Source organism: Pezoporus occidentalis, unplaced genomic scaffold (assembly GCF_034315485.1).
Source record: "Pezoporus occidentalis ecotype Australia unplaced genomic scaffold, CSIRO_AGI_Poc_V1 ctg293, whole genome shotgun sequence".
In the NCBI taxonomy this organism is placed as follows: domain Eukaryota; kingdom Metazoa; phylum Chordata; class Aves; order Psittaciformes; family Psittacidae; genus Pezoporus; species Pezoporus occidentalis.
The window spans coordinates 370,223-397,816 of NW_026914863.1; the positions used below are offsets into that span (position 1 = coordinate 370,223).

The 27,594-nt window shown below is 55.7% G+C and overlaps 4 protein-coding genes across 8 annotated transcripts in view; 2 read left to right on the top strand and 2 right to left on the bottom strand.

Annotated features, from left to right (window-relative positions):
- ATP5MC1 (ATP synthase membrane subunit c locus 1) overlaps positions 1–1,890 on the top strand; it is a 253,514-nt gene extending 251,624 nt beyond the window's left edge. For all 3 annotated transcript variants that reach the window (XM_062626544.1, XM_062626542.1, XM_062626543.1), the window contains exons 2-5: positions 53–101; positions 597–674; positions 940–1,115; positions 1,676–1,890. In XM_062626544.1, coding sequence (XP_062482528.1) covers positions 63–101; positions 597–674; positions 940–1,115; positions 1,676–1,790 — 408 coding nt within the window. In that variant the 5' untranslated portion in view covers positions 53–62 and the 3' untranslated portion in view covers positions 1,791–1,890. The remainder of the gene's footprint in view (positions 1–52; positions 102–596; positions 675–939; positions 1,116–1,675) is intronic.
- Positions 1,891–2,776: 886 nt separating this feature from the next.
- Positions 2,777–13,368, top strand: UBE2Z (ubiquitin conjugating enzyme E2 Z). Its single transcript, XM_062626546.1, has 7 exons — positions 2,777–3,208; positions 4,872–4,944; positions 6,597–6,784; positions 8,543–8,654; positions 9,216–9,328; positions 9,829–9,919; positions 10,992–13,368. The coding sequence occupies exons 1-7, from the start codon at positions 2,883–2,885 to the stop codon at positions 11,160–11,162; spliced, it is 1,074 nt and encodes a 357-aa protein (XP_062482530.1). The 5' UTR covers positions 2,777–2,882; the 3' UTR covers positions 11,163–13,368.
- A 238-nt stretch (positions 13,369–13,606) lies between these two features.
- Positions 13,607–17,394, bottom strand: SNF8 (SNF8 subunit of ESCRT-II). Of its 3 annotated transcripts, XM_062626547.1 has the most exons (8): positions 17,304–17,394; positions 16,750–16,800; positions 16,311–16,449; positions 15,907–16,011; positions 15,203–15,275; positions 14,497–14,638; positions 14,259–14,333; positions 13,607–13,856 (listed from the first exon to the last, which is right to left on the bottom strand). In XM_062626547.1, exons 1-8 carry the CDS (start codon positions 17,355–17,357, stop codon positions 13,719–13,721), a joined length of 777 nt encoding a protein of 258 aa, XP_062482531.1. In that variant the 5' UTR covers positions 17,358–17,394; the 3' UTR covers positions 13,607–13,718. The 3 variants fall into 3 exon arrangements, with proteins under 3 accessions (XP_062482531.1, XP_062482533.1, XP_062482532.1); XM_062626549.1 differs by lacking the exon at positions 15,907–16,011; XM_062626548.1 differs by lacking the exon at positions 16,750–16,800 and having other exon boundaries at positions 17,304–17,390.
- A 609-nt stretch (positions 17,395–18,003) lies between these two features.
- On the bottom strand, positions 18,004–22,485 carry GIP (gastric inhibitory polypeptide). Its single transcript, XM_062626550.1, has 5 exons — positions 22,374–22,485; positions 21,258–21,404; positions 20,802–20,933; positions 18,505–18,591; positions 18,004–18,126 (listed from the first exon to the last, which is right to left on the bottom strand). The coding sequence occupies exons 1-5, from the start codon at positions 22,445–22,447 to the stop codon at positions 18,117–18,119; spliced, it is 450 nt and encodes a 149-aa protein (XP_062482534.1). The 5' UTR covers positions 22,448–22,485; the 3' UTR covers positions 18,004–18,116.
- Positions 22,486–27,594: the final 5,109 nt, after the last annotated feature.

Sequence of the window (27,594 nt, forward strand, 5' to 3'; positions counted from 1 at the left end):
GGAGCAGCGTTCCCGGTTCCTCTTAGCGCCCGTTCTTCTTTACTTGTCTTAGGTTAAGCAAAATGCAGGCTCCTCTGGCTCTCCTCGGCTCCCCGGCGGTGGTAAGCGGCCTCTCTGCAGGCGGGTCTTGCACTCAGAGGGGAGGCCCGGGTGCGGGGGTTCCTGTGCGCTGCCCCATGGAACACGCTGCCCTGGGGGGACCCGTGGGTGAAACAAGGTGACCTCTGGTGACCGGAGGGCGATGCCGTCCGTGCTGGTGGACACGCAGTGAGCTGCAGGCCCAGGGGCTTCCCAGGGAGAAGGAGCAGAGGTGCTCAAGCACCTCTTGCTTCTGAGGTGTGAGCTGGGAAGTCGATGGGTGCAGCTGCAGGGCTGACACTTTCCCTGCTGCAGCGTGTGTTTGGGGTTGTTCTGCTCACGGACTTGTTCCAGCGGGCTAAGAGGAATGCTCTATGTTTGCATTTCCCTTTGCTTTTTAGTCCTGTGGGATGGTTTAAGACCACCTTAGACTGCTCTTCATGAAATAAGTGCTCTTTCCTGAGGGGTGGTGTGGACACATGCAGTGATGGGAGCTCATTGTCTGTGTTTCGCTGCAGTTCCGGTGCTGCTCCAGGGCTCTGGCCAGACCAGTTTCCGTGTCTGTTTTCAGCAGGCCTGAGCTTCAGACTCTACAGGTGAGGTTCTCAGTGCATAAATCAGGTCCTGGACCCCTGTGCTCGCTGCCTGTGGTACTCCATGGCTCCTCCTGCAGCAGAGGAATAAGTTTGTGTATCCGGAGGGTGGCCAGTATGGGGCTGTAGCTCCTAGCCCGGGTTGGGGATGGCTTTGCAGGCGTGGCTGCTCTTGCTCTGCCTTCAAGAGTGATCGTGTTTGAATGACCCTTTCCATGCAGTGAGAGGTGTCATTGGTGTGTGTGTGTGTGTGTTCTGCCTCCCGCAGCCACCCAGCCTGTCCCCCCCGCCGCTCGCCCGCCGTGACTTCCAGACCAGCGCCGCTTCCCGGGATATCGACACCGCCGCCAAGTTCATCGGCGCCGGGGCTGCCACGGTCGGGGTGGCCGGCTCAGGAGCAGGGATTGGGACTGTGTTTGGCAGCTTGATCATTGGCTATGCCAGGTGAGAAGGAGAACCAGGCTGGCTTGAAGTGACCCCCTTCTGCCAGCACTGCATCCAAAGCTATTCCAGGTCTCTGGAATATGTATCCAGCTCTACATGTGTGGAAGCAGGTTAACTGAAGCACTTCTTGGAATAGAAAATGGTCATGATAATCCATTATGCTATTAAAATAGTGGAAGAAAGCACCTGAATTGTTTGAATGCACCTTATAATTCCTTATAAATGGTGCAGCTGCTCTGTGGAGCTCTGCCTGCCTCCAGAGGAAGCGCAGCACTCGTTAGCAGGAGCTGTTGCATGGTACCATCAGGGTGGCCTTTGGGTGGCCCTAGCCTTTTGCCTTCAGCGTGCCTGTACCACTGAAGCTAGGGGGAAACCATGGCTTTCTTGTTCCAGCCAGTCTGCCATAAGCTGCTTTGTGCTCCAAAATCTGTTGCTTATGTGACACAATCCCAGTGAACACAGTGTGGCAGAGGCTCTGGTTTGGACTCCTTTTCCTCATTGTGGATCTCGTTTTGTTTCCCTTCTCTCTCTGCTTTGATCCCTCTGGTACTGATGCTCAGGAACCCATCCCTCAAGCAGCAGCTTTTCTCCTACGCCATCCTGGGCTTTGCCCTGTCCGAGGCCATGGGGCTCTTCTGTTTGATGGTGGCATTCCTGATCCTCTTCGCTATGTGACAACTCGTCCTGGCTGTGGCTTCCATCACTCTGCGGTTTGAGCCTGCTTCCATCCCAGCGCTCCAGACTGACAAGTAAAGAAAAGATTTCTCTAAATAAACTGGTGCCTGTGTTTGATTTTTCCTTACGTTCCTCTCCAGCCGCAGGGAAGTCCTTGGCTGAGTTGAGGAATTGCTTGGAGAGGGCAATATCCCAGCTGTGGGGTCACTCACTGGTAAAGCAGGAAGTTAACATGGAAGGATGGTGGGAGGGGAGGAACACGGATGTGGAGTAACCTGGCTGACAGATGTCCTTGCACAGCTCAGAGCCATTCACGCATCCTAGAACCGCAGCCTGGTTTGGGTTGGGAGGGATGTTAAAGCTCATCCAAATCCAATGGGCTGTGCTGCCATGTCCCCTCCAGGCACCCAGCAGAGCTGGCTTCAAGGTCATGGCCCTCCTCAAGGCACCGCTTTACAGCCGAGCCCCTGCTGGGTGGTTCCCCTGCTGCACAAGGCAGGGGGAACCTGAACACCCACCGTGGGCCTTGTGCCCAGGGCTGGGGGAGCCTGGGGCCTTACCTGGGTCACTGCGGGTGCTCTGCGTGCTCCGAGCCGCCGGAGCCGTGATCTCCACGGGGATGCTCAATGGGAGCAGTGTGGGGAAGGGACCTGACCTGAAGTCTCCTTGAGCCCTCCTGCGCAGAGCAGAAGGGACTCGAGGACGACGTAAGGGTTGAATCAGAGACCTGTGGCCGTGCCGAGCCGTTGCATCCCTGCGGGTTAACCCGCGCTGTACCGGCTCCCCCCCCGCCGCTCCCCAAAGGGCCGTTTTCCACCCCAAAAAGCCCCGAACTCGTGCTCCCGCTGCCTCTCCCCCGGGACACCCCCGCGGCGGCAGAGGGCGCGCTACGCCTTGCGGAAGGCTCTGCCCCCTGTGGCGGAGGCGCTCTGGCACCGGAGGCGGCTCAGTGATGGCGCGGGGCGGGGTGTGAGGGGGCGGCGCCGCTCTGGCCGGCGGTCGGTGGTGGAGGCGCGCGGCGGGCGCCGCTCTGGCCGGCGGACTCGGTGGTGCGGAGGCCCGGAAGCGGCGGTCGCCGAGGCCGGGCGCGGAATGGCGGAGAGTCCGGCGGCCGAGGAGGCCGCCCCGGCCCCGGCCGCGGTGCTGCCGGCGGCGGCGGCGGGCAGCGGCGGGGCCTCGGCCGGCGGCGCGGGCGGCCCCGGTGTCTTCATCCCCGCCGAGCTGTGGGCGGCGGCGGGGTTCGGCGCTGCCACAACGGGCGCTGTCGCAGCCCCGGGCAGCGGCGGGGCCCCCATCGCGGCGGCGGCGGCGGCCGCGGGGGCCGCGCTCCTCACGCACTCCGCCTTCTGGGACCCTACGGTGAGCGGCGACTGGGACAGCGAGCGGCCCAGCGCGGCCTGCCTGCTGCGGATCAAGCGGTGAGAGCCGGGCCCCGGGGCTCCTGGTACGGCCGGGGAGGGCCGCGACCCCCGCTGTGGCGGGGGAGGAAAGGACGGGACGGGACGGGACACGGTGGGCTCACGGCCGGAACCCTCCCGGCGGTAGCTGCCCGCTGGGCCTCACCGGCCCCGCACCGGCGGCCTTGGGGAGCTGGGGCCAGGCCCCGGTCTCTGCCGTTATCCCGCGGCTCTCCTGGGGCAGCCCCCGGTCCATCGAGCCCCGGGATGCGCCTTGCCCCGGTGGCCGGGGGGAGGATGGAGCCTCCCGCCTCGCCCTGCCCAGAGCCCGCATCCGGGGGGGGGGCTCCTTCCCCTTCCCTGCCCGCTGCTGAGGGGCGCTGGGCGGCAGAGCTCAGTGCAGGGCTCCAGTCCGGCCTCCGGGATCAGCTCGGAGGCGCTGTTGGGGCGGGGGGGAGCTGCCCAGTCCCTATCAACACGAGGTGTTTGTGCTAAACCTGCCCTTAGCAGTGCTCCTGCCTGCCGGGCCCACCCGTTTGCCTGCCCTGCCTCTTTGCTTGGGTGGTTGAAGCCGGTGCGTCGAGAGCCGCTGCTAGAACAAGCAGCACAGAAGCAGAGAGTAGCTGGGGCTGGAAAGGAGCTAAAGAGCACCCAGTTCCACCCGCTGCCATGGGCAGGGGCACCTCCCGTTGAACCAGGTCACCCAAGGCTGTGTTCAGCCTGGCCTTGAACACGGCCGGGGATTGTTGAAACGCTGGCGCTGGTTCAAAGAGTCCTTCCTCTTCCTTTGGAGCAAGGATCCCTGCCTCCAGGCTCTCGCTCATCCTCCTTCTGGAGCTTGTATAACGCCTTCCAAAGGCAGCAGCGGGCAGTGGGGCGGTTTCCAATGCAAACACCCTGTAACGGTGGCAGGAAGGGGAGGCTCCCCCCTTGCTCTCCCTTGTTCTTACCTGGAAACCTTTCCAAGCTCTGGTTGCTTCCCAATGAGAAGGTCGAGTGGGAGCTTGCTCCGGAGCTCAGTGGAGCTCTGACTGTGGGAGGACGATGAGGGCGATGGAGGTGATGGGTGATTGTGAATGGAGCAGAGCTGTAGAGGATTCATTGTTCTTCATTCACTTGGTCTGAGCTCCTCGAGGGACAAGGCCGTGGGGCTGAAGCTCTGTGTGTGTGCACGTGCATCCCAACTGCTCCTGAGCCCACTGTCACGTTGAAGCCCTGCTTCTCAGAGCAGGAGCATCTCAAAGGCTGCTGACCCATGGCATGTTTGGGGCCACTGAATGAACAGGGGGTAGGAAAGGGATCCTGTAAAGAGAGGGAAAGCAAAGGGAGGGGAAGGTCTTCCTTTAACCAACAAACCTCCCCTCGGAGCAGTGCTTTAGGGGAGGTTACGGGTGAGGTGTGTGCTGAGCTGAACAGGAGGCAGCCGTTAGTCAGTCTGGTGCCTCCCACCTTGCTCCATTGCAATGCTGCTTGTGCTCGGGACATTCCTCAACTCCTTTTGAGGGGCGACTCGAAGCAGCTCAGCCAGAAACCAGGCAGAGGCCAAAGAGCAGTTCCTGCCTCTCTGCAGGTTTCCATCTTCAGAGCGCACCCCTTTGCATCCCTGCCATCCAGAACATTCAGGGCCTCGAGGGCTGATGAAGGCCAAGGGAGATCTTGCCTAACTCCTCTTTCCTTTCTTCAGGGATATCATGTCCATTTACAAGGAGCCGCCGCCGGGAATGTTTGTTGTGCCTGATCCCCAGGACATGACCAAGGTAAGAGAAGATTTGGAGCTGGTTCAGCTTTGCCCTTCTCTGTACGTTGCTGTTGATGCCTGCTGTAAGGGGTTGCCCGCATGGAGCGTTCCCTTAATGTGATGAGAGGAGCCAGGGGGAGTCTCACAGGAGCATGAGGAGGCTCCGGTCTTCCTGGTGACATTGAGATGGGCTGGATTTAAAAGGGGAGGAGGCTCTCAAGGAAAGTGGGGGGAGATCCCATCCTAGGGACCTGAGGAGCTTCCACAGATAGAGCCAGCTCTGCTTTAGTGGCCCTGTGAACCAGTGGGGTGCTGCTCCAGCTCGTTTCATCCTGTTGATGCGTGAAAACAGTCAATAGAGCAGCTCAAGGAAGAGGGAGCTCTGTGGAAGGCTCTTGGCCATGGGGGGCTTCTCAGAGAAGCTGGGAATGAGAAACATCCCCCAGCAGCAGGCAGTGCTGGAGCATCCCTGACCTGCCTGTGGAGGTGTTGAACCTCGCGAGCTGGCAGGGATGTGTCCCTGGACCTGTCCTGCTGGGGTCCCACGGGTACCAGGTCTGCCCTGTGCAGCCTCTCCCGTCGCAGAGCTGCTCTCCAGGGACACAGGCCTGGCTACGGCCTCTCCTGCCCTGCTTCTTCCATCCTGGCTCTCGGCCTTTTCCAGGAGTGTGAATTCCCGGTTATTCCAGCAGCGAGCGGGAGGGCAGAGGTTGCTCCAACGGTGTTCCTGATCCCCTGTATCTCTTGGCTGGTGCTGCCCCTTCTCCAGGCAGTGTTGGTTGTGTGCATGTCAGGGGGGTGGCTTTGCTTTTCCTCTGCTGCACACAAAGGGTTCCTCCAAATTCCCGCCTGGAAGCACCTGCCTGACTTGGGGCCCTTTGGGTTTGGAGGCAGCACCAAGGGAGCGTCTGTGCAGAGCCAGCTCTTCCTTACGCTGCCTTCCCTGCCAGTGTGCAGCTGGATGTGCCAAAACGGCCTTCAGCAGAGGTGTGGGTTTGTAGGACACCGGCCCTGGGGCTTCCAGCTGAAACCCTGGCGAGGTGGGAGCATCACGGAAGGAGGCTGCTTGGATCACTTGGGGAAGAAGCTTCCTTAATAGCCTGAAGGGAGTCGAGAGTTCCTGCTGTGCAATTGGGATCTCTGAGGGTAATTAGCATGGAGAGAATAGGGTCTTAATTTTGGATCCTGGCAGAGGAAATGCACTGATTGGCTTCAAGAAGACCAAACGAGCGTGAGACCATCAAATTGGGGAATGCTGTCGTTTTGGCAGGAATTCGGGGGGTGGGGGTGGTTTTACCTCTGTTCTAAACCGAGTGAAATTCCTTTTCCTGCATATTTGCAATCTTGAAGCACCTGGACTGGGATTCAGGCTGCTTTGGACACCCTGGAAGCAGCTCCTGTGGCCTCTGGCCAAGCCTCCCCATTGGAACCCTGCTTTGCACGTGGAGCGCGGCAGCGGGGAGGGAAGCGCGGCAGCGGGAGGAGAAGGGGAGCAGAGGGAAGGAGGGAGGGGGAAGCGTGGCCTGCACGGGGCCTGTGCTTGTGGAAGATGCTGCCTCCCTCCGTGCTGCTGCCGGGGTGGAGGTTTCTTGCCCTCGCTCGCCTGCGTGGAGGATTGGATGGTGCTGCACAGTGTTGAAGTGGTGCGCAAGACGGGCTTTTGTTTTCCAGATTCATGCATTGATCACAGGCCCATTTGACACGCCTTATGAAGGGGGTTTCTTCTTGTTCCTGTTTCGCTGTCCTCCAGATTATCCCATCCACCCACCAAGGGTCAAACTGATGACAACGGGAAATAACACAGTGAGGTTTAACCCCAACTTCTACCGCAATGGGAAAGTCTGCCTGAGTATTCTAGGGTAAGAGGAGCCTTTGGCTGTTTCGGTGGGAAGGCAGGAGGTGGCTGCGGGCTCTGCTCTGCCTCGCGCATCCTTCTCAGCGTGCCGTGCCCTCGTCTCGCCCCAGATGCGTGCTTGGATGCTCCTTTCTGCTTCTGTGGAGCTGTGCGCGGGATCGGAGCCGTGGAGCAGCAGCGAGCCCTCCTCTGAGTCTTAACTTGTCTCTGAAAGCACTTGAGAAGGGAGCAGGGGATGCTGCTCCTTTCCTCCTGCTTCCCCTGCAAAGCCTCAGACCAAGCAGTGCTTTTGCGCTTTGCAGCCCGGTCTGTAACGCTGGTTGAAGGAAGGGTTTTGTGAGTTTAGTTTCCCTCTCTCTGTGTGGGTTTAAAAGAAAGAAATAAATAGAATTAAAAGCCAAGAACTTCCTTGAGAGCCATTTGACTGCTCTGGGCTTCCACCTACACGGAGTATGTGGGGCTGAGCAGTGGGTGTAATGATTTACAAGCAGGGCTCCCATGCTGCCTGTTCAGACAGGCTCCCCTGCTGCCAGGCTGGTTGTTCACCTGCTTGAGTTTTAAACAGGGAGCCAGGGCTCTTGCAGCTCTGGCGGAGGATCCCTGGCTGTGCTGGGGGATTCCCAACCCCAGCAGGGAGAGAAAGGCTTTTGCCAAGCCTCTGGACTGGTGCAGCTGGGCTGTGCCTGGTTCCTTCTGCTGCAGAGAGGTAGGAACAGCAGCCGGGTGAGGAAGGGGCAGGGATGGCTTCACTTGCTCTAAGGTGGGATGGCTTCAGCAGGGCTGGGCAGGTACCACTTACACCAGAGCCGGAGTAGCTGATACCATCAGGTGATAGGTGCTGGTTGAGAGCTGCGTGGTGCTGGGAAGCATCTTCCTCAGTGGAGGAGGCTTCCTGATCCAATGAGCTGGATGCCAGTGCCTGCAGGGCACTGAGATGCGTAGGGCACACGTGTATCTTGGGGGTCTGGATGCTCCCACACAGGCTGCCTTCTTGCTCATGCAGTTGTAGCCCCCCCAGCATGGAAGCTGCGTTACTGAAGAGCGAACAAAGAGCCTCAGCTTTAGCAGGAATGGGAAGCACAGAGGGAACTGCGAATGAAAGGATTTAGGAGGATCCTATGTGGGTCAGCCCATCCTTGTTCAGCTCACAGGGAGACAGGTCTGTATCTGGAGCTAGGATATTAAGGGCAAGCAGCAGAGCAGCTTTTTCTGCTTATGCTGTTCTGTGCCAAGGAGTTTTGCTACCCTGTGTGTATGAAGCGGGCACCTTATTCCTATAGCGGAGCATCCATGAGTGCTTTTGATGGGTGTCCTTGTGCTGTTTGTTACAGACTCCACAAGTGGGTGTCTGCTTTGGGTCTGAAAATGAGACTTCAGTGCTGGGAGGTCGGTGGGTTTGACTCCCACCACTGGGAGTGTTGCTCCGGGCTGCTGGGTCAGACGATAGCCACACGTTCCCTGTGGAATGCCTGCAAATACTGCTTTTCCTCGAGTGCGGTGCAGTGGAGTGAGGTTCCCCAGCCCCTCCTGCCTCACTCAGGCTAAAGTACTCCTTTAGCTGAGAGAATAAATCACTTGGACCCTGAAAAGCTCCTCCATGCCCAATGCTTTCTGTATCTGTAGCAGCTCTTTCTCTTCCTGTCGCATTCCTGTGAGGGCCAGCCCTGGTTTCCCAAGCTTTCTGCTCTGTGGTGGTTGGAGGGATGGTGCTTATGGAGCCAGGCCTGCCTCCTTAATGCTGCTTTTCTGTTTTGATGCCCAGCACTTGGACCGGGCCTGCCTGGAGCCCAGCGCAGTGCATCTCCTCAGTCCTCATCTCCATCCAGTCTCTGATGACTGAGAACCCCTATCACAACGAGCCCGGCTTTGAGCAGGTGAGAGTGGGAGGTGGCTCAGCCCTGGGTTTGCAGCTCCTGGGCTCTTCCCCCCTACACCTTGCTTGGAGGGGGGGGGTGTGTGTGTGGCAAATCCCAGTCTGGGAATGGGGACAAAAATAGGTTATGTTGCTTGGCTGTCCTCCAGCTTGCTCTGCCTCCAGTCAGAGCTTGAGGGGGAGTTGGAAGGCAGCTCTGAACCAGAGGCTGCTTGGCTCTCCTCTGTGTAAGGTAACTGAAGAACATGAGGCATCCGAGAAGTTGCCGGGGAGATGGGAGGGCTCTTCCTTCCCCTGCTACATGACTCCTGAAATGGCTTCCATGGGCTGTCATGCAGGCATCACGCTGCTCAGCTTTCCGTGCTCTCCAGCATCTTGGAGACAGGCAGGTTTCTGTGCTGCCTCCATCAGTTGACCCCTGGAGATGTATAAAATCTTGCCAGCTTTTGACTTGCAGTGTAAATGAGCATACAGAGAGCACAGGCACCATTGTGGGTTCATGCAGTGGGGAGATTCAGCCGTTGCTGTTGTGTGGACTCACTGGCCCTAATTCTGTTTCCAGGAGAGGCACCCCGGGGACAGCAAGAACTACAACGAGTGCATTCGGCACGAGACCATCCGGGTAGCAGTGTGTGACATGCTGGAGGGAAAGTGTCCCTGTCCTGAGCCGCTACGGTACGGAAGGGAGGCATGGAGGGAGCTGAGACAGGGGTGTGGGAAGCAGGATAAACTTCCCTGGGATCCTGAGAGTTGCTTCTGGGAAGAGCAAGTCTTTAACTCTGCCTGGTCCAGCCAAGAGTCATGGCTGCATCTGCGTGGTGCCCAGGGGCTGAGCGCTGACAAAGGCCGTGTCACTGCGTACAATGGCTGCATCCTCCCACTTGTGTGGGGAATGAATGTGCCTTGTCTTATGGAGGGGGAAACACCCGCTCAGAGGGAGGGGGGCACAGCTGCTGGGGGAGCACGTGCGGTGTCTCCTCAGCTGCGGCGATGCTGTGGTTCATTTCACCCTGTGTCCTGCCTCGCTGGACCCTGGTACTTGGCTGGAGCATCCTGTCTTGGTGTCCATGCTGACTGCATAGACTGGAGTTCAGTGGGATGGGGTGGCCCTGGATGACGTGACTGTTGGAACCCTGTCATTTGGTGGTGATTGTTTGCTCTCTCCTTGCATCCAGGGGTGTGATGGAGAAATCCTTCATGGAATACTACGACTTCTATGAAGGGGTGTGTAAAGAGAGACTTTATCTCCAAGGACAGACAATGCAGGTGAGCGGCAGATGATTTTCTTGTTGACAACACGCTGCCTTCGGTAAGGCTGTGTACTTAGAGACAAAGAACAGTGTGGAGTACCTGGGTCTTTTCTGTGAAATGCCTGTTCCAACCTTGAACCAACCGTGAACCTGAGACCCGAGGCGTTCCTGTGGGCATCCCCAGGCTCAGCACACGTGCAGTGTTTCCAAGGCTGAGTGCTCGACCTCAGAGCCTCTCCAGGCAGGCAGGTTCTTCTTTCAGTAGTGGAACCAGGACGTGCAGTTTGCTTTCGTGTGCATTTGGTGTTAAGCAGGGAGGGCACGTGTAGGTTATCCAGTGCTGGTGGCTCCTGAACAACACTGCAGTACTTTCCTCTTGGTAACTGGTAGTTTCTCATCTTCTGAGGTTTCTTTGCCCATGCAGCAGATAGGAACATTTCTCTGATGCTTCTTGTTCTATCAGGTACCATTGCAAGTGGCTGACTGAGTTAAAGCTACTAGAGGAGGAAAGAGGTGGAGGAACAGTGACAACACGGCAGACACATGTAGACAGGTTGAATACAGGAGCTTGTTCCTGCAGGAAAGTAGACTTTATAGATTGCCAGGCTATTTGCATGTGAACAGACGTGTCTCCCTCCCTCATCTGCCACCTCTTGTCTGACTCATTGAGAATCCACTTCCAAGAAAGGCTGGAGGTGGCTGATTTAATGCTCTTGTGTCTCGGAGCCCTTTTTTCCTGTCAGTGCCATCCCTGGCTGTAGTTCAGAAATGGAAAGCGCTCCCAAAGCAGGAGGGTTCATGTCAGGAGTGAGAAGTTTCCATGAGGCAGGTGTGTGCCTGCCGTACAGCTGCGTACGGTACTGATCTGAGCGCCACGTGGTGACGTTTGGTGACATTAGAGGCTTGTCAGGTGTGGCCCACTCTTGTTTCTTCTTCGTGGAGCTGGGGCTCAGTTGCTTTCTCTGGGGTTCAGGAAGATGATGGTGGTGTGCTCGGCTCCCAGGGGTGGCAAGGGGATTTCTCCTCTCTGCCTCTTGCAGGAAGGGTGCTGCTCCATGTTAACGGGCTTCTCTCTGCTTTGCTTCCAGGACCCTTTTGGTGAGAAACGAGGCCACTTTGACTATCAGTCCCTCTTGGTGCGTTTGCAAGGCATTCGGCAGAAGGTGCACGAGAAACACCAGCAGGAGAACACAGAAATAGACTCTGAGAGCAGCTCCTCTGAGACAGAGACGGACACTCAGGGCTGCCCTAAAGCTTAGAGCTGCGGTAACGGTGGAGAGGCCAAGCCATGGGGATGTTCTGTCTTCACACTCGAGAGTACCCCTGACAGACTTGACAACCAAACCAAGGCCAGAGCGGAGAAAACTGGGGGGTATCTTCAGGCTCCTTTTACTGCTCTGGTGGAGAACGCTCAATGAGAAGACTTCACGCTAGGCAAAGCCAAGCTTGTGACAGGCTACTTGTAAAGGTACTTACTATGCTAGGAAGCCAGAGCATGTGGCATCAGGTTCTTTTTCGGAAACACCTCCACTGGTTGTTTAATTCTTCTTAGTTTTTTTTGCTCTCCATTTGATTAAAGAATGAGATCCAGACTGCAAATCCTCTTTACAGCTTCTCTGTTCCTAGACAGTGAGCCCTTCCCTGGGGCCGTGCTGACCGTGGAGCGGGAGCTGTGGGAGTGCTTTGATGAGGCCAGGGTATGCCAGGCCCCTGTTGTGCAGGTTGGGAGCCTCTCTGCTCTGTGGAGCCCAGCCGCCTGATGTCTTTCTCCTAGACACTGTTCTAGACAGACCAAAGATAAAGAGCAGTGGTGGAATGTGGGCTTCTTTCTGAAAGCTTTACTCAAGCCCTGGGTGACTTCATCCACTGAGACTTCAGGTGCAGAGGGGCGGATGGAAAGTGGAAACTGCAAGAATCCATCTATCGAGTGCAGGTGTGTTCATCCTGGTGTTTTGGGGAAGGGAGGGTGAGGAAATCATTGCTCGGAGATGGGAGGAGCACTTAAGAAGTCCAGTTTGTGTATTGCTTTTGGAGGTGTTGATTTGCATTTAGCACTCTAGAGATGCTGTGTCCTGCACTGGAGTACTCTGCTTCCCACCTCTAGTCAGTGTCATGGTTTATTTTCCTCCCTTCCTCCTACTGCCACCACTGCCCTGCTGCTACTTTGATCCAGGCTAGGATAAGGGGCAATTCCAGCCAAGGAAGCCGCTTTGTCAGAGGCCTACAAATCCCTTTGCCAAACCCGGCCGAGCACAAGCCAGCCGAGTGTGTGAAGTTGAGCCCTTCAGTGTATTGGACCATTTTAAACAGCAGCTTTTTACCGTGAGCGAAGGCCACCCTCTTGGAGGGTGTCTGCTGGCTGCAAGTGCCATTACGTCAAATGCGTGGAGGTGAAACATCCATTGCTCCAGGTAAAGGAGCCTGGTGACCGTGGGTTGGAGCTCCGTCTACTTCTCATTTGGTTGTTAATGATTCATTCGATGGGAGCTTTGATAGAAAGCTAAGCACAAAGTTGCACATTGTCCCAGGCCCTCTCCTGCTCTCCTTAAACCTTCCCACCAGCTGGGCCCTGTTTCAGACTCCTGATGGTGGTGGGAGAACCTCCAGTGGCCATCTCTGATCTAAAAGCAGCGCAGAAAGAGGGTCCCAAAGCCCCCTGTTGCGTTCTCTACAGAGAGGCAATGCCCCATGTGCCACTGACTTCTCAGTCTCTGGTTTCTATAACCCTTGCAGAACTCAGAAGCCTGCACACGGCTGCTTCCGCAGCGCTGAGAGGTGGCAACATTCCTGAATCCCTCAGGTGCCGCCCAAAAACGTGGGAATCTTTATTTGCCTTTAGCAAGCAAACTCCCCTGGGTCATTGGCTTGATTGAGACTGAAACCCTGTCTTCCGCTGAGGGAAGGCTCAACTTCCACCGGACTCACTCAACCCATCCACCAGAGAGCACGTAAAGCGGTGTGCACCTCGACACGAGGTCCCAGGGAGGCAGCGGGGTCTCCCGAGAGCCGTGTGCTACTTCCCTGCCTCTCCAATCCCATTGTAAATGCCACGTTGTTTTTCACCATTCAGTAGCATTGTGGGTAGAGCTGTGGCTCTGCTGCCTTCCCAAGGCAGAGCTGGTCCTCAAATCTTTGTGATGCATGTGGCGTTACCATCCACCGATACAACGAGACAAGAAAATGCCTTATCGTGGACACTATTCACATAACTAGCATGTGGCTGTAAAAGAGAAGTATTAGTTTTATAGCTCTGCTGTTGTCTGTCCTACCATTTCTGAATGTTTCCATTTCAAAGTGACAATCCTCAACTGACTGCTTTAGGCAGAGATGTTTTAGCAACAGATTTTTAGACCTAATTGAGTTGAAAATATATGCACAAGAGTCACTCTAAGATACCTGTTTATATACTATTGTACATAAGATCTTTTTTTTTTGGTGCAATAAAGTTTGTTTTGGCAGAATCTAGCCTGTGGTATTCCTTAGTGGAACGACTCGAGGGCTACAGAGCAGCTTCTCGGCATCACTGCTGGCTCCCAAGAGTCTTTACCCAGGGTCCCATTTGTGTTCTCCCAGACTGCAGTTGCCAGAAGCAGCTTAGATAACCTTCCTCTTGCTGTGGCTGTTGGTTGTCTGTGATGGTAAGTGGCATTTCCACCCGCAATGAGGAGGAAATGCAGAGGTAAGCAAGTGTGAATGCGTCCTATTAAGCTTTTCAAGTCAGACACCTTTATTTCAAGTCCACTGTCCCTGTGTTGCAGGTGATATCCAAATAACCTCACAAGAAGAACTACAGGCAGGCACAGAGCATGGAGCAGTCAAGGTATTGCTTCCTTGGCTTCCTCTGGAGTGATTTCCTGAGAGTACAGCTCTGTAAAGAGAGCAGGCAGCCAGTACTGAGGTTCTCCTGCTGCCTGCGTGTCCAGCCAGGCCATTCCTTCCTTCAGCAAGTGTTCCTATACAGAGAGAGCAGAAACTGGGAGTGAAACTCAACCAAATGGCTGAAAAGCTATTCACAATGGAGGCCTGACCCCACCTTTACTTCTAGGGTAAGGGAGGGTGTAGGATCTGGGCTCCAGTAAGCAGTTCACACATCCAGCCATGGCCACTGTGCGACCTGAGCTAAGGAGCCAGGGTTTAATGGAGATAAGTGAAGCCCCAGGAATCTCTGCAGCTTCCGAGGCTCTGCTCTCCTCTCCTCAGTGTATGCTTACGCTGGGTGTAGTGTGCGTTGGCTCCAGCACCCAGCTTTGGACCCCCTGTGCATTCCATGGTAACACAGCCCCAGGCTGTGTCTGCTGTGGGAGCAGTCCCTCCACCCTGACACAGAGCTCTGTGGTGCACAAGCCCGTACCTACCAGCACTTGTTTTGCACGTTCCATCTCCCACTTCAGGCTGGACCTGATCTCACTGACTGTTACGTAGCCCTTCTTCTGAAATGAGAGGGGAAAACACCGTGTGTTTATAGCCAAGACAAGTCTGTAGTTCAGGAGAGTGGGGGCTCTTTTGCCTACAGCCCTGCTCTACAGTTCCCTGCCATGGAAGCAACCGGGTTCTTTCAAGGAGGTTGTATTTTAAAGCCTCCTAGCTCAGTACCTCTGCCAGCTGCAAGACGACCGTGTGATCCATGTTCAGTTCAGCTGGCACCGACTGGACCAGATATGTTCCACCAACAGGGATGATCCCAAAGCCATTCCCCAAGACCTTCAGTTTCTTGATTGCACGAAGGAGATCATCCCTGAGAAGCAGAGGTCAGTGCAAGGCTTTAAAGCAGGAGCCTCTCTCAAATACACGCTATGTTCTGTAAATGAGGAAGACTTGATGTGCAGAAGCTCTGAGCAGTAAGGGCTGCAGTTTCAGCTAATTTGGATAAAGCCATTTAGAAGGAAGTTTGTGCATCTGTGCCTCCCTTCAGAAGGGCAGACTCGTGTTAGAGACACACTCGTAGCACCCGAGCGGCAAGTGCTAAACTTCAGCCTCAACTGGTGATCATGGTGAGCTGTGTCCTGTCTGCTCCTGTAATGGTGGGTGTCAGTCCCTTCGTTACAGACTGGCAGCAAGAGCTGGGCTTGCAGTGAACCAACTGTCCCCAGCTCAAGCCAAGAGTCCTTTGTGCCTTAGGGCTCCCAGAGGAAACACGCTGCTGCTTTCTGCACTGGTTAAGTCATTCAAAGTGGCTCCAGTGCTAGAAGTCACGTTCAGACTCCAATTAACAGCAGCACCTTCGAGTGGTGCTGGAATCGGTCACCCCCTTTTCATCCCGAATGCCACCCAGTTCCCCTTCCCTGCAATACACACTCACTGGCTGACATCCTGAGCAAACTTCCCCCTTCCCTTCAGCACTTGCTGGTGAAGTTCTTCCAGTGTTATCAGACCTAGGAGACAACGGAAAGGGACAGGAAAGTGTTAGTGCACAGCATCAAACCACTCCAGCAAGAGCAGTCAAGGGTCCTTTGTGTGCTTGCCACTGGCTCACCCCTGCTTTCCATTCTGCATGGGGCTGTTCATTGTTCCCAGCATCGAGTGCTGGGTGAGATAAGCCTTGAGTCACTTCTGTTCCCAGAACTAACATGCAGCAGTTGCTGTTGTCTTCTCCCACAGATGTACCAGACTCAAGTTTCAGCTGCCTTTGCTGTAGCCAATTCCTGGTCTCCAACTGCCCTTTTGGAGTGAAGAACATCTACCACCTTTTAATCAGGCACTTATCCCTGCTATTCCAACGCTTCTGGACACTGCTGTGATCCTTAAGAGAGAATCTTAATGCCAGCCTCAAAGCAGTAACTCCCCAGCTTCGTACTCCTTCAAGCCTGTCACTGACCCCTGCTTCTTACCCAAAACACTGTTGAGTTATGGTTTGGTGCATGAACAGGGCAGAGCTGACTGATTGCTGTAGGAGCCAATAAAGCTGGCTGATGCCTGTAGCTGTAACAAGGCTTTCTGGGGCCAACAAAGGCAAAATTGCCATCTCAGGATCTCCTCGAAACCAGACAAGAGTGGGGTCCTCACCTCCATTCCTGTGCTTCAGAGCCAAGCAAACTTCAATGATCTGCACGCCCAGCTCGTAGTAAAAGTCTCCAACTCCCAGCATCTCGGACCAGAATCCTTTACCAGCTGTGAGGCAAGAAAAGGGGGAAACCATCCTTCCTTAGTGGCGTGAAGCAGGCTGCTCACAAACCTTGCTGGGAGGACTCAGACCTATCAGTGAAGAGCCTCTGTTTCGGTTACCCTATGTGTTTTCCCCCACCCCTTTAAGTAAACAGCACCCAAAGGTGCATCCCATCAAATCACAAGGCCCAGGAAGCAAAACACCTTCCTCAGGGCCACCTTGCCCCCGCTTTGCTGTGAGCTCTCTGCAGCACGAGACCCGCGAGGCACATCGGGGAGCGTTAACCCCGGCGCCTGCTCCTCACACGCCAAAGGATCCACGCCGATGGTTGCACACATGTCCTGGAACTGGACCCGGAACTCGGGGTTTTTCCGGATCTCTTGCTTGTGTTTGCTGGCAAACTCCTCCAGGTTGGTCCGGAACATGTCCAGCTGCTTCGACATCTGAAAGGGAACCGCAGCGAGGGGTTTCTGGCTTCGCGCTCCTCTCACGCCGCTCTTCCATCAGCCCCCGCCAGGCACTAAGGGAGGCTCTCGAGAAGCAGGTCTCTGATGCGCTCCCTGCCCAGTGCTGACGGCCTCCGAGGAAGGAACCGAGATAAAAGTCACCGCATGGCACCAGAGCTCTCCACACGCACACGTTCCACACTGAACACAAACCAGCCCCACGGGGCAAAGGGGGCCTGGCTCACGGGAGCGGGAGGAGCAGCCCCACCGCTGCCCGCGCCGCGGGGGGGTCCCCACCTGGGCCAGTTGGTCCTCGGCCAGCACCGTCCCCCGCTCCTTGTACTTGGCCTGCAGGGGGAAAGCGCGGGGATGGAGCCGGTGCTGGAGGCCCCGGGGGGACCCGAGGCAGCCGCCGCGCCTGCCCCGTCCCCGGCAGCGCTCAGGGCCCGCGCGGGTGCGGAGCGGGGAGCGCCCGGGTCCCCTCCCGCGGTACCTGCGGAGCGCGGCGGCTCCCCCCGAGCCCGGTCCGGGGGTCCCGGCGCCTCAAACCGGCCTGAACCCCCCTCCCGGTACCTTCCCCTCCCGGTACCTTCCCCTGCCCCCCCCTCCCGGTGCCTTCCCCTGCCCCCCCCCCCGGTGCCTTCCCCTCCCCCCCTCCCGGTGCCTTCCCCCCCCCCCCCCCCCCGGTGCCTTCCCCTCCCCCCCCTCCCGGTGCCTTCCCCTCCCCCCCCCGGTGCCCCCCCTCCCCCCCCCCCCCGGTACCTTCTCCCCCTCCCGCCCTCCCGGTGCCTTCCCCTCCCCCCCCCGGTGCCTTCCCCTCCCGGTACCCTCCCCCTCCCCTCCCCCCTCACCTCCGCGAGTTTCCTCTTGGCGATGGCTCCCGCGCCCACCCCCCGCCGGTGCATCCCGCTGCCCGTCGCGCTGCGTCTGACGTCATCTCCTCGCGACGGGCGGTGCCGAACGGCAGCCTCCCCCCCTCCCCCCCATGGGCACCCATGGGTGCTCCCATCGTGTAACGGGGACCTCCCCCCCACCCTGGGGGCACTGAGGGGCTCGGGCTGGGGGGGGGCTTAGGGTTAGAGTTAGGGGGCCCTGGGGTGTGTGGGCAGTGGGGGTTATGGGGGGAGGCCTTGTTTGGGGGCTCCCTGTGTGGTGAGGGGTGCCCCGGGGGGCACGGCCCTCACTGGGGGGTTCTGCCCCCCCCGTACTGCATGGGGGGCACCCCCAAAGTGAGCCAGGTCCCTGTGTGTGGGGCTGGAACCCCTCTGTATGGGGGGGGTGAGGCCAGGGCTCGGTTCCGCACGGGCCCAGCTGGATTCCGCACCCCGAGGTCAGTGTTTGAGCCGGGCGAGCGCCCGGAGCCTGGGTGCCGTGGGCAGGACGGGCCGGGGGGGCAGCCGCAGGCCTGGTCCCCACCACACAAGGGGCGCTGTGGGTCCTGGGGGCCTTGCTTGGGGGACGCTTGTTCCCGTGGCCGTTTAGTGGTGGTTTGTGGCCATCCCCAAAGCAGCGCTCGGCCGAGGGTTGTTTCAGCTTCAAAGGAGACTCTTTATTGCTGGCATGAGCACAACAGACAAGCTGCGACAGAACAGAGCGAATGGAAGGGTCCTCCCTCCTCCCGCGCCGTGAGGGGATGGAGAGCGCTCCTCGGGAGGGCCCTGCGGTTACGCGGTCCTGGCAAAGCAGAGGGGAGAGGGAACCACATGAATCCCTATGGGATTGCGCTGACCCCATTTGGTTCCCGTAGGGAGCAAGGCACAAGGTACTGCTTTCTCTACCAGCCACCTGCCTCTGCTCCCTCGAGAAGCCGTTTGGACAGCAAGGTGTGTATCCAAGTCTCTAACAGTAAGTAAGGTAAAGAAGAGCTGCCTCTTGTTTCTTGTATTCGTGGCTGGTTCATCCCTGTTTGTTCTTGGGAGCACCCAGTGGTCACCTAAGGCAACCCTAAACCCACTGACTGAGCGCTGCAACAGACACCTTGGGGACAAGGGCTGGAATAGGGCCCGTAGGGATGCTTTTGTAACCATAGGAGTAGGGAGAGCAGGCACTCACGTTGCCCTGCAGAGATCAGTGGACATCAGCCATGTCAGGAACTCCTGGTGCAGAGCATCCTTCAAACCTTCTGAACCTTCCAGAGAGCTGCAAGAAATGAGCCAGGCCAGAGAGACAGGGGAGAGGCAGGGATTCAGACACCGCGTAAGAGCCTCTCACAGGGGTGTTTTCCTTGTCTTCCAACGTCTTTGACTCAGATAAGCCCTCAAAAGGCTTTAACCTCCTTTTGCCGTGGTGAGCTCCTTGCACTCAACACTGCCTTGCTCTTGGCACGTTTGGGCTGCCAAGGGGGGGTGAGGAGGAGCAGCCCAGTGCCCCCCCCTGCACCCCACCTCCTCCTGGAGCCAGCAGGCAGCGGAACAAAGGCAGAGCGTGGGGGAAGCAGCGTCTCTGCTCCAACCTCACAAAGGGAAGGCTTTGTTTGCAAGCAGCACTTTCCTCTCCAAGTCGGGGGGTTTATTTGCAATTAAGCAGATTAAGGGAGACACTAGGAAGCAGTTTGGGGTTTAATGAAGCTAATCAAGCTGATTAATCCCGAGCATCAAAGTGGTCCCTTCCCCCTCCCAGCCCAGGTTGGACAAACATCTGTCAGGAGCAGTTTGGGGCGCGCGGATCCTGCTTTGGAGCAGGGGTCAGGCTCGGTGACCTGCCGAGACCCCTCAGAGCCCTCGTTGCTTTGATTGTGTGCTTTCAGGACGAGGAGCAGTGCTCAGGGTCTCATCTCCTGAGGGTCCTGCTTGGGCCACCCCTGTGAACCAGATCTGTGTGCGTTTCCCTGCCCCGGCTCATCCCCCGCACCCTGCTCTCTAAAGCCTTTTCCACGCAACAAGCTGTTCAAGACAACAAATCCTCCCCGGGTTCCCGTCCTGGGCGCCTGTCCCGTGACTCCCTGCAGTTCCAGATCCCATGGGGTTTGCCGGAGGACACCAGGACTGTGCCTCAAAGGATGCGGGCTGCGTGCGGCCAGGGCTTCGCTTTTCCCTTCTTGCCACCATTTTAGGCTTAAGCAACAGCAACCTGTTAGGTTTTGCGGAGCCCCCTCCCCGTGCAAGGAAATGTGTCCCTCCTCCCCTCGGGGGGGGCTGGCTTTCAGCACACCGAGTGCCCGAGAGCAGCTTTGCCTTTGGGGTTTGCTGTCTGAACGTTTGTTGGGGGAGGTGAAGCCGGCTCTTGACAGGCTGTGGATGTGCTGACACAGCACAAAGCCGGGATGCACGAGCGCGCTCTCAGCCAGATGGCTTAGGAGATGAAGGCAGGAGCTGCAGCAGCGCAGAGCTCCGCATGGACTGGGTTCCCCTGCGCAGGAGAACCTGTTCTGAGCAAGCTCCTATCGCCATCGTTATCGTGACAGTAACCTTGTGGTGGTGATCTGAGGGAAGAACTGGTTTGTTTCCTTTCTAAGAGATAAACTGCTCAACGCACTGAGTGTGTGAACGAGTTTCCATAGGAGCCCAGCCTGGTTTGGGTTGAAGGGACCTGAAAGCTCATACAGTTGCAACCCAGGGGCAGGGACACCTTCCACTAGCGCAGCTCGCTCCAAGCCCCATCCAGCCTGGCCTTTGTTGCTCCCCCCCTCTCTCTTTGGTGGATTGATCTAAATCAAAATGTTCTGCAGAAATGTATCACTTAAATCTCATTTTCATGGAGAACATCCTAGGGAAGAGCTTGGTTTGGGTTACACCAAAGAGCTTGGTTTGGGTTACACCAAAGAGCTTGGTTTGGGTCATACCAAAGAGCTTGGTTTGGGTCACACCAAAGAGCTTGGTTTGGGTTATACCAAAGAGCTTGGTTTGGGTCACACCAAAGAGCTTGGTTTGGGTTATACCAAAGAGCTTGGTTTGGGTCACACCAAAGAGCTTGGTTTGGGTCACACCACAGAGCTTGGTTTGGGTTATACCAAAGAGCTTGGTTTGGGTTATACCAAAGAGCTTGGTTCTGGCTTCTCTGTTCTGGTGCTGTTCAAGGAGCGGGTGCGCTTCAGCCCTACCCAAAAGCCAGGCTTTGAGGTTAAAGTGCTGGGGTTTGGTGAGGCTGTGCTGACATTTGCAAAACAACAGCCACAAGAAGACCCCCATCGTGGTCTCTTTTCAATCTGTGATTTGGGAGAAATGCGGAGGTTTTGGGGGAGGAGGAGTTACAAACCCGGGACATTTCCTTTCGACATCGAAGTCCTTTTGTGTGCCCCCGTCCCACCGTTACCATTGATACCTGCCCAGGACGTCCCTTCGGAAGTTACCCGCTGGGACCCCTCACCCCTCCCTCAGCACAGGCGTTCTCTTCCCAGCCTCCCGCCTCACCTCGGGGTTTTGTTGCCTTTCAGGAGCCAGGAGAAGAAATCTTTGGCTTCCTGCGTGCCCAGGTCCAACCTTTGGCCGCTCGCAGCGGACCCTTGGGGCTCAGCTGCTCTCTTGAACTCCTCGATCATGTTGCTGGAAAGGCGAAACGGGAGGAGATCAAGCGGAGGTGCCACAAGAGGGGGCCCAAATGCTGCTTTTCCCGAGCTCCCAGCTCCCTCCCGCTCCCTCTACTAGCGGCGGTCTCGGGCAGGGAGAGGGGTGGCTGTGCTGTGTGCCCGCAGACCAGAACCATCTCTAGGGCTTGGAAAAATGAAAGCAAAAAGAAACCCAACTCCCTATAGAAGCATTGCTGCAGCCTACGGAATATATCCTCGGCTCCGCATTCTTCTGGAGCCATCCGCTGGCTGACGGCAGCCGCGAGTTTGGATCGTAGGAGCATTGCAAGTCTGCACTTACTCGCTTTTCTTCTCCCGTCTGGCTAGCAACCACTCCACAAAGTTCTTCTTCAGCATGTTATCCATCGTGCGGCTGTAGTCGCTTGCCAGGGTGGCCTCGGAGTAGCGTCTCTGCAGAGGTCTGGTGCTGGGAGCCCCCACACTGACGCTGGGATGAGAGCACAGAGGCAGAGTCAGGCACCGGCCGGGAGTACTCGCTACGGGAGCGCTGCACGCGGTGGCCACGCGGTCCCTGCATCAGCAAGGGTTGGTGATCCCTGCTGGCACAGTGGCTCTCCCGGCACAGGGACTATTCCTGCCCTGGGAAGGGGCTAGCATCCTCCCCATCCATGTTGCTGGGGGCTCCTGCGGTGGCAGCTCAGGTTTGGCAGCCTGGGAGGAGATGAGCTCTAGGGATCTGCCGGTCGCCTGGCGTCGGTGTGGTTTGCCCTGCTGTATGATTCACAGGGAATTAGCTCTGTGCTAAGGCACCAAGTGGGCTCAGGCTCCTTCCTTCAGGGACCCGCACACTGAGGACCAAGGAAGCCTGTTCCTGTGTCCCCAGGAGGTTCAGGAGTGGATGGCAGGAGACAAGAGCTGACCCTGGGACCAGCACAGACCTGGCAAGTGTCAACATAGGACTGTGTGGGACTGCAGCAACTCCTGCTGCTCTAGCAAGGATTCTTTTGGATCCCCCGGGGTGGTAGCTGGAAATTGCATAGCAGGAGTCAGGGAAAGTCTCTGTTACATCCCTGTTTTATGCAAGTGGTCATATTTTCAGAAGCTTCCAAATACTGGCTGCTCCGAGCCTCACTCATGTGACATGATTACCTCTTGTTTCTAATTCTCAGCAACCTTCTTCTCTTCCTGGTTTACTTCCAGCTTGTTCCTCCTAACCTAGAGCCATAAAATTTATAGGGAAAACTTGGGAGTTCCTGGCTCTGCCTCAAAGACTCAGGCCTTTATTTTGGTATCTCTCTTATCATTTGCTTATCTCTGCTTGTCTCTATTATCTGACATCTACCTCAGGACTCATGTTCTCACCTATTTATCAGGATGCCAATGGAAGGAGTCCATTTGCCTCCAGAGAGGAGCTGGAAAAGGCTCAAATACACCACGAGCTTTCCAAAACACTTACCCCGAGACGGTCTCTTCCATCAAAACAAAGCCCAGCGAAGCGAGGAGCAGAGAGAGAACCTTGAAAGACATCATTTTCTCCGCTGGTTTCTCTGTTCAAAAGCAGAGGGGACACAGGGGACAAGTGACAGGATGCTGAACCCGGAGGGACGGGTGGTGCTGGGCACGTGCCTCTGCTTGTAAATGTGTCTCCTCAGCCCCTGTGCTTCAAGCAGCCTTCTCCATCCTACAAAGCCCTCTTCTGCCGTTCCCCGTTAAATTCCTTTTTCAATGCCAGTGCTCTTTCCCACCGTGGTGTCTTTTAATGTTGGTCCCCTATACTTTTATTGTAACCATCAAATTCATTGTGGGTCGCACATTCCTGGAGTCAGGGGCTTTGTCTTCCTCCATGTTTACAAGCTGACCCTGTGGGTACCTCATTGTGCTTTAAGGGTCGATTCAAGCCTGAGTATGTGAACGGGAACGTACACTGGATCAGGCAATTCAGCAGCCGTGGCATCCTGCTTATCCCGCGCTGCGGTTCTGCCGGATTTAGGAGCCTGATCTAATGTCTAGGAGGGTTTCTGCTGGGATGGGTAAAGCTTTAGGTAGGGACTGGAGCCAGGGTCGGTGAGTATCAGATGTGAAGAATATCCCATGGACAGCGTCAGGATTGGATTCCAAGATTTATTAGTTTCAAGCTGTTCCTGGTCCTCACATCCACAGTTCAGCTCCATAGCCCTTGGACATTTGAGCCCTTTTAATTACTATTCCAGCTCTGCAAACTCCATACAGAAATGGTTTTGATCTTGGCTCACAGATCTCTTTTGTTGCTCCTCACCTCACTCTTTGATACAGCTCTTGCTGGAAACAGCATTGCAAGGGAGAGCTGCCCTTAACAGGAATGGTTCAGCAACAAAAAGGGAAGGTCTGCATCAGGACTCAGGTATCCAGCCTTCAAAACTGTATTCATATGTTGATGGAACTTTATTCCCCTAAGCTGTTATTTATACTCTTAAACCAGCCCAATTCTTGTTTTGGACAGACAGAATGTGCACGTTTTGGGTGTTGTTTGGAACTGGGGCATTCTTTTCCTTCTGGAAAACTGTGACATCTTTTGCTAATGTTTTCAGCCCTTCCTGTTAAGAGAAAAGCGCTCGCTGTGCTCCATTCTCAGCTACAGCAAGTGCTGAGGGGCGCTCTTAAAAGCAAAGGTGTAAGACTGAACGCTGGCAAAGGCTCTTAAAGCCATAAAAGACAAATCATTGCAGAGTGTGTTAACAGCGGAGTAAATCCCACCAGACAAAAAGCTGAGGAGTATTTTAAATGAGAAGGGGATGATTCAATAACTGAGGTTTTCCCCTCTTATTTGCTTTTTGTTTCTTCTCTTGGTGGTAGAACTGTGGGTATAAAGATGCATCTGAAAATAGGGAAGTTGTGCAAGAATACTGTGATGCTGGAAGGTGATTATTGGTGCTGCTGGGAGAGCAGAATTGACCCCAAAAGAGAGGAAAAGCAGAGTGCATTTGCAAAGAATACAGACAAACCATTTTGGGATTAATAGGGGACCCCTTTGCCTGGGTGGCACTGGTCTGGAGCATGGAGTTTGCTGCTATACTTAGGCTGCTTTGATCCTATAATTTGCCTTCTTCACAAAGGCAGGTGCAACTGGTGGGATCTTTACAACACAGAAGTCTTCCTGCCCCCTGTGCTATCCTGTCTGCATTGGAAGAAGCGTTATCCCTGTTTATCCATAGCTGGGAGGTCCCAAACAGCAGCTAAGAACCGATTTCTCCTTATTTCCCTGTGTAGGTGCAGCTCCCAGCCTGCTGCGTGCCGTGGACTGACTATTCCTCTGAAATAACAGCATTTCCCTTTGCAACCCAGCACATCCATTGCTGCAGAACCCAAGGTACGAGCTGCTCCTGCTCTGCTGCTGCCTGACACGCTCAAACACTGTGCACTCCCACAGCTACCTTAGGAAAGAAAACACGTTCAGAAGGGAGACCGACACAGAGCTTCTTACCTTGCTCCGTCTCTGAGGCTGCCCGGAGGATCTCAGCTGGTTCTGGTGCTGAGGAGACCCTTCAGAGCTTTTACATACGTTCGCTGTGCAGGACCAAACCCACTTGCATGAGGTAAACAGGAAATCAAGCACCTAATCTATGTAATTCAAACCCATTTAGAGCTGCTTCATTAAGTCTATTGACCCACAGAGCAGGAAAATAACCTTTTAAAATATGTTGACATTAATGGCAATTAAACATTACTATATCACGAAACCGAGAGCAAATATGGATTGGGTGTAATACATGTGGCATTAGTCTAAACCTTAATTCCATATAGCATCCCCTTTCCATGGTAAAAAACTCTGTGACTTCTACTTTTTCCTTTGCCAGTGTAAGTGCTATCTCGGAGAGCTCCAACCTGCTCCTCCTTTTCCTTACAGGAGGAATAACTTTGCTAAACTCGATAGCTCCCATCATGGTTATTTGTGTCGCCATCGAGTCTGAGCATCCTGAGCAGCCCCTTGTACAACCCCCAGACACTGAAAGCAGCATCTGTCCCCCAAAACATGTGCTCTGAGAGGGGAAAACTGGGGACGGAGAGTGGCAGACAGGAAACCAGTAGGAAACAGGGAGGCAGGAGGGTGGTGGCACAGCAGCAGCCTGTGTGGGGTGAAGGGCGGCAGCTGGACCTGAGCACCCACTGGGGCTTCTCCTGTCCTGAGTGAGTGATGGAGTGTTTCCCTGCGGCTCTGCAGCTGCTGGGGACGTGGGTCAGTGAGGCCACCGCCTCACCCTGCCCTTGCACAGCTGGATCCAGGAAAGCAGATGTTCTGCAGATGTTAACTGTGCCATCAAAGTACAAGGGGTAAATCCACTTCCATCAGCTCCGCCGTGACTATGTGCATGGTAAGATACCTCCCTGGTGCCTGAGCTGCCCCGCTTCCCCTGGGTCTCTCTGGGAGAACTGGTTCCATTACATTTTAACACGGAAATCCTGGTCAAGGACCGGGTCTAGGATTCCCATCATAGCCAGCTCCAACCTGAAGGAGCAGAGCAGGATGATGTTGGTGCCTGCCTAGCCCCTGAGCTGAGCTCTGCTCTCAGCACTGCTGGAGCTCAGCAGTGCCCGTGGCTCCCGTCCTTGCTCCCTTCCCTGGAGCGCTCTGAGCTCTGGAGGAGGTTATCCAAGTTACAGCGCTCCCCTCGGGTCCGCCAGCCTGGAATTCTTCCCTCTGGAGCTCAGCAGAGCTCCTCAGAGCAGGAACCCCCCCACCTGGCTGTAGGAGGGATGTGTGCGTGTGCATCCTCCCAGGCTTGCGCTGCCCCGGGGATTTGTGTGGCTAAGAGCAGGATTTCGGGATGACGGGGCTGAGCAGGAAGCAGCCCTTCGTGGAGCTGCGCTGATCGTGGCACAAGTGAAGTGTCGGTGGTTCCGGCGTGGGAGAGGGTTTCGCTGTGCTGGCGCAGTGCCCTGGTGGATCTTGTCCTGACCACGTGCAGGAATCCGGCGGGATGAGGTTCTCGTCTCCCCGCCGAGGCTCCGTTTGGCACTTCCTTCCCACGAGCGGTGGGGTTTTCCTGCCCTTCTGAGCAGTTCTGCAGGGACACGGGCTGCTTTCAACCTGTGTTCTGCACCGGGAGCCTGCAGAGCGCAGGATGAGCCTCATCCAGCTCAGCCCGGCGTGGGCAGGGGTGAGCTCTTGCTGCCCTGTGGTTATACAGCCAGCAAAGAGCGTTGCATCTATATTGCATTAAGGTAAAGGCTCAGGAGGACGTTATTAGTGTCGATTAAGAGTTTGGGGCTATTAGGGAGCAATTACTACTTTCACAGGAACTATTTAACATGTGGCTTAGTCCCTTAGCTAGCAGCACATGAGCATGCCAGGGTCTCCACAAGCTTTTCCCCCATGGAGGAAAGTCGTGCCTGCTGTAATAAATGATGCACTATAATAGTTATATTATAGGAACCAATTTACACTCCTAGCACAGTTGCTAATCAATAAAATGGAATAGTTTATCCCCACATCTTTATTATATGTATTCTGGGTGCTTTGCTCCCAGCCAACTCAGATATCTTGTTTCTCTGAAGTGCAACCTATTTGTTTTCCTCTCATTAAGTGCCTCTGTAGGATATAAAGTTAATAGAGTGAAATAAATATCCAGCAACATTAAATGCTGACCCAGGGTTCACAGTTACGGTTATTTCAGGGCATGTGCTCACGGGGTGGTTTGGACAACAGCATCACTCCAGGATTTCAAACACCCCCCCTCCAGATCCCAGGTCAGGTCTGGGAAGCCATGGGAGAGATGCTGACCTGGAGAAGGGCCCCAAACCCACATCTGCTTCCTCCAGGGTAATGGGAGATCTAATTAATGAGGCAAACCTTGCTCCCCTCCAGCCTCAGCCCATCACAGCTATGGCAGCACCACCCTCACGGCGTTATCTGGGCTCTGCTCTGATAACACAAATCATTTCACAAGCTCCAGCTGGGTCCCTGCTTGGGGCAGGGGAGCCTTGAGCTTAGATTTCACCCAGCCACCATCAGACAAGTTGAGCAGGGGAGCCAGGGCTGCCCTGCCGGAGCGAGCTCTGCTCTTCGCAGCAGACCTGACTCGAGGAGTTGGTGTTTCAGGAATTCGGGAATGTGTTGGGAAGGTCACAGCTGCGTGGCTGAAACGCTTCTGCTCTGCTTTGAGACACCGAAACATCTCAAGGGCAACTCTGATTACCAAGCATTTCGGGTATTGGATGTCCCTGTAATCACGGAAAATAGGGCTTGAAGTGACCTTAAGAGGTCACCCATTCCTTCCCCTGCTCCCAGACAGCCTCAGCTCTGCTCAGCTCACTCGGATCCATTCCCAAAAGCTTTTGGAAATGAAAAGGCTGCAAACTCCCCAGTGCATTTCTTGGTCTCGCTCTGACCTCTTGCCTCCAATGGCACCTCTCCCACCTCTCTCCTCTTCCCCGTGAATGGGGTGAGTAAGGGTTTCCCTGTCTCACTGGAGCAGTGCTCTTTGGTTGCTGCTTTGCGTGGCACAGCTCAGGGCACCTCAACTCTGCCAGAGACGGTTCAGGTGTTGCATGTCCCAGGTGAATACAGCACTTTCTGCTCTGGTTTGGGTGCAGGCATCGGGCTGGTCCGAGGTTCCCGATTGTAACTGGCCATGATGCATCAGTGTTAGGATTTACTCTGCTCCTCAAAGCCCAGGGAGAGAGGAAGGAGGGATTGGGAA